Genomic DNA, 4,975 nt, shown 5'->3' on the forward strand with positions numbered 1-4,975 from the left:
CTCTAATTTTATGTTGAATAATTATTAATATGACATCTACATTGATATGGTCATGGGCTAACTACTCATAACATTGTTGTAGGCTTGTTGTTATTGTTTTCGTGATAAGTTGGGTAAAGAAACACAGAATTGTAATGAGTAAAGACATGTATAATATGCAGAAAATTTAACTTCAGTATATAATAACTAACAAATTATTGAAATGAATCCAACTAACATTTTATACATTTTAAATAAAAACATAACTTATAACAAGCATAATGACATATGAAATACTAATGAAATTTATGTAATTGAGATTTTCCACAGACAATAGTTTGTAGTTGTGGACTAATTTTACTTGTACCAATTATTAAAAGAGATTTAAGATGCTCATCAGTTAATTTAGATCTATAAACATTTTTTGTGTACTTCATTTTGGAGAAGGTCTTCTCACACAAATAAGTAGTACCAAAAACAGAAAACAGCCCACGAGCAAATTTATGCAAATTATCAAATTGTGTCAGTGGAAGACTCTTATAAAATTCCAACAAAGATGAGTTTTGATATTTGTTCTTAATTATATCACTGCACTGTAGATCAATCATTTCCATTTGAAGTTCCGGGACTAGGGTTTCAATGTCAGTATCAAAAGGATTCTGAAAAATCTTAATTTGATTCGCAATGGCATCAAAGTCCGAGAAACGAGTATCAAAATTTATTTTCAAAGCACTCAAAGTTTCGATTGCAAAATCGATAGGAAACTCAGTCTCAGTGGTGTGGCTGAATATTTCACATGTTTTAAAATGTGAAAAACATTTACTTCGTAGTTGTGATTGAAACAGTATCAATTTCTTCCTAAATGATTTGATATTAGTGTATAAATCAGGAAGATGCTGGTTTTCTCCTTGCAATCTCAAATTCAGTTCATTCACGTGTTTTGTCAAATCTACATAAAATGCTAACTTCCACAGCCATGCGTTGTTTTGTAATTCAGTAAGAGGGCGATGCTTTTCATTCAAAAAAATTTCGATCACTGCTCGAAGTTCAAAAAAGCGCTGAAGGACTTTCCCACAACTAAGCCAACGTACGGCAGTATGATAAGGTAAGTCATTTTCTCCAATCTGTGCAATAAATTGTCGTAATTGTCGGTGATTCATCCATAAAGATCTGATAAAATTAACAGTTGATATGTGGCGTAACTACCACTATAAATATTAAATACCGAATCACTAGTATATAAGACATGTTAACTTGATTCTATCATGAGGTACCTTTTGATAGATGAAGGTTGACATAGTCGATAATACATTCCCCACATTGGTGACCCGGACGTGATAAGAAATTGTCAATATTGATGGATGAATCCACATTAAACAGTTGATATGCTCAATTTATACTGCTCAAAGAAAAGAAAAAAAGAAAGAAATCCGGTGAAGTGTAAATAAAGTCTCCCGGTTAATAAATAATAATGAGCGAAATGCTAGAAAAAAAAAATAATAATAGCGAAAAGCTATAAAAAAAAATGATGGGAAAAAAATAACGAAAAAGCTATAAAAAAAAATAAAAAATAAATAACGAGCGAAATGCTTGGAAGAAAAAAATAAATAAATATAATGAGCAAAAAAATTGAAGTTAATAAATAAAAAACAGCATTAATCAACTAGTGGTATATCTGTTCATCGAATTCTATCACAGATAAAATTCTGGAAGGGGAGTAATGTGGCGTAACTACCACTATAAATATTAAATACCGAATCACTAGTATATAAGACATGTTAACTTGATTCTATCATGAGGTACCTTTTGATAGATGAAGGTTGACATAGTCGATAATACATTCCCCACATTTACTAGTCTTATATACTAGTGATTCGGTATTTAATATTTATAGTGGTAGTTACGCCACAGATATGACTGGTTTCAGAACTTCAGACATATCCAAACATTTTCCGCACAAAGACTGTTGATGAATGATACAATGTAAGACTAATGGTTTTGAGCCACCGTCATTTTCTACAGCCTTTGACACAAGGACGACCACTTCTTTATCTTTCCCACTCATGTTTTTGCCTCCATCAGTTGTAATACACTTCAAGTTTTTCCATCGAAGGTTCTTTTGATTAATGGCCATTTCAACTCCTTTAAAAATATCTGTACCAGTAGTTTTGCCATGAATACTATACATATCAAGAAGTTCTTCATGCACTTCATAGCTCTTATCTACTCCTCGAATATAAATCAACACCTGAGTAGTATCTGACACATCCGTTGACTCATCCAAGGCCAAAGAAAACCACTGAACATGTCCATTTTTGTCGAACAGTTGAGAGGATATATTTTCAGCGATGTTTTCTACCCTTCGAGCCACAGTGTTTGCTGACATGCTGACAGTTTTTAATAAATTTACCTTTTCAGGGCACATTTCTTCGGCTACTGCAATTATGCATTCTTTGATCATTTCTCCATCGGTGAATGGTTTTCCAGGTTTTGAAAATTTCAAGAGCCACACGAAAGCTGGCACGAGTTGCAGCCTCTTGTTCAGTTTTGAGTTTTGTAAATGAAGATTGCTGCGATTTCAATCCGCGCTTCATAGCTTCGAATTTTTCTGTCCGCAAACTTCCTGTATATTTTGAGTAATTTTGAAAATGTTTTGTTTCATAATGACGTTTAATGTTATATTCTTTGAGAACGGCTATGCTTTCATTGCAAATCAAACATAGCGCTTTGTTACTGGACTCAATTACAAAATACTGAATGTTCCACTGATCTTTGAATTTTCTGCATTCACTATCAATTTTTCGCTTCTTTTCCATACTACTAAATCACACACAAAAGCAACAATTCAAATCAAAATACTGTTACAAAGATGTCTTAAACTTAAACACGCACAAACACGTTTTAAGGAGGTACGCACTATTTTATTTCACAACAGTGTCATAGGAACTGACTTGTGGTTGCGCCACTAGCCATCTTATATTTTCCAATTACTGCCATCTAGAAGTGAGTGGAAGACACCAGAACTTTCTCGAACCAACGAGATTATTCTGTACGTGCTATTAGCGCCATCTGTTAGTGATAGAAGGTACTACATATTTCCGCTTGTGTCCACCAGATGTCGTGTCACGTTACTCCTCATGGCTCGTACTCTACGACTAATCTAGAAATTACAGATAATGACAGGAAAATTAATAATATGCAGTGTTGCCGCTTTGCGGACTTTAGTCCGATTTGCAGCCTTTTTTAAACGTTGCGTACTTTTTTTTTCATCAGTGGACTATTTCACTTTTTACCACCGGCAACAATGATAATATGGAACAGGATTTAGATATTGCATGACTGATATAAGTTAGGAAACATGTTTCATTCGGCCATAATAAATCATTAGTAGTGTTTGAAATAACGGACGGTAATCTTAAGAGTTGTTCCATAAACTAGTTCTGCAAATTTTGTATTTATGTCAGGTTTTAACGCAGATCGAATCCCTAGTAAAATTATGGGAATAGTTTCAGTCCATTTAGAATGATTATGGACAATAATATAACTCTTTAGATGTCTATAAAACATTCAATCAAACTGTTCGACAGAGAGTGATAAGAGGTTGAATTTGGAACCTACAATTTGCGTTAAGTATCTATATAAATGAGATTCAAAATTATGACCTGTAGTTATTGTATTGTGTTGTTATTGTATGTAATTATTGTGCGTAATTATAGTCTGTAGTTATTGTTAAAGGACAACCGAAACAAGCAATCCAATTATGGATAAGTGCTTTAAAAGCTGTTTCTGCAATTATAGCTGTAATTGGAATAACTTCTGGTAATCTGGTTCTGATTATTGTCATACAATAATTAAAACCTTCAGATGAGGGTAAAGTGTCAATGAAATCAATAAGAATGAGTGTGAACCTAGCATCTGACATAGCAAAATTGCCTATGGAAGATTTTGCTTGTCTTTGAACTTTAGAACGCTGACAGCTTATACCCGATCGAACAGATTCGTTTATAAACTTCTTAATGTTTGACCAAAAATATCAATTTTGTTATTAATTTAGTTGTTGATAAAACTATTGGATGAGAAAGAATGTTAATGTGTTGAAAAATTCTGATATCGAAAAGGTTCGAGAATAAAAAGACCGTGGTATATTTGTCGACAAATCACTATATAAAGCTACACTTCCCAGGGGTATAAATGTTTTTTTACATGTACTATAAGGAGAACTAAGAATTTGTTGTAATTCGGAATGTTCAAGTTGAGTCTGATATATTTGTTTAAAATATAATAGATATTTTGAAATGTTACCTATTTCTATACTGGCTAAGGTGTCTGATACAATGTTTTCCTCACCATCGATGTGGTGAACATCAGTAAAAAATAGGGTAATAAAATCAAGGTGGTGCAATTGAAGATCAGTACACTTTTCAGGCTTTTACTTGAAAGGATAGATAAGAGGTTTTCGATCAGTAAAAATCGAAAGATTTCTGCCTTCTAGCACCTACAGAGTTACCTTAATTTCTTGACACATGCATCTATTGCTAAACCAAGTAGACCAATTTTTTAAATTCCATTTAATTTTGCTGGAAAGAGAGCGATTGGTCCCCCATTATCTTCATTGAATTGCATTAAAGAACTTTCGATTGCAACACGTCAGTCCAAAGACGAAGTTAAGCACCAGATGTAGGATATTTTAATAGGGTTGCAAGAGCTTGTTTTGCAGCAGAAAATGATTTATCTGCTTCATGTTCGATATAGTTGCTCGAAATAAAAGGTAAATATATTAACCTTTTATCTAGGTAAATTTTTTAATATAGGTAAATAGGTTTTATAGGTAAAAAAATGTAAATATATCTATTTCATTGTTTAGTATGGTTATTGCTGTTTTACAATTTAATACTATATGCATTAGCTTATATCAACAAGCTCATCTGCTATGATGAACTGTCGTTAAAACGGATTTTCATTGGTTAAAAAATTTCTTAATAAAATAATAGATTTT

At 32.6% G+C, this 4,975-nt stretch overlaps 2 protein-coding genes across 2 annotated transcripts; both read right to left on the reverse strand.

Moving 5' to 3' along the window:
- Positions 1-275: 275 nt before the first annotated feature.
- Positions 276-1,139, reverse strand: LOC122269123 (general transcription factor II-I repeat domain-containing protein 2B). Its single transcript, XM_043040776.2, has one exon. The coding sequence runs from the start codon at positions 1,137-1,139 to the stop codon at positions 276-278; it is 864 nt and encodes a 287-aa protein (XP_042896710.2).
- A 740-nt stretch (positions 1,140-1,879) lies between these two features.
- On the reverse strand, positions 1,880-2,440 carry LOC147814115 (general transcription factor II-I repeat domain-containing protein 2-like). Its single transcript, XM_087160210.1, has one exon. The coding sequence runs from the start codon at positions 2,438-2,440 to the stop codon at positions 1,880-1,882; it is 561 nt and encodes a 186-aa protein (XP_087016336.1).
- Positions 2,441-4,975: the final 2,535 nt, after the last annotated feature.

This window comes from Parasteatoda tepidariorum, chromosome 3 (genome assembly GCF_982258835.1).
Source record: "Parasteatoda tepidariorum strain Cologne lab strain chromosome 3, Ptep-v5.0, whole genome shotgun sequence".
NCBI classification, from domain to species: Eukaryota; Metazoa; Arthropoda; class Arachnida; order Araneae; family Theridiidae; genus Parasteatoda; species Parasteatoda tepidariorum.

Coding starts and splice junctions, on each gene's coding strand:
- LOC122269123 (XM_043040776.2), bottom strand. CDS start 1,139: ATGAATCACCGACAATTACGACAATTTATTGCACAGATTGGAGAAAAT.
- LOC147814115 (XM_087160210.1), bottom strand. CDS start 2,440: ATGATCAAAGAATGCATAATTGCAGTAGCCGAAGAAATGTGCCCTGAA.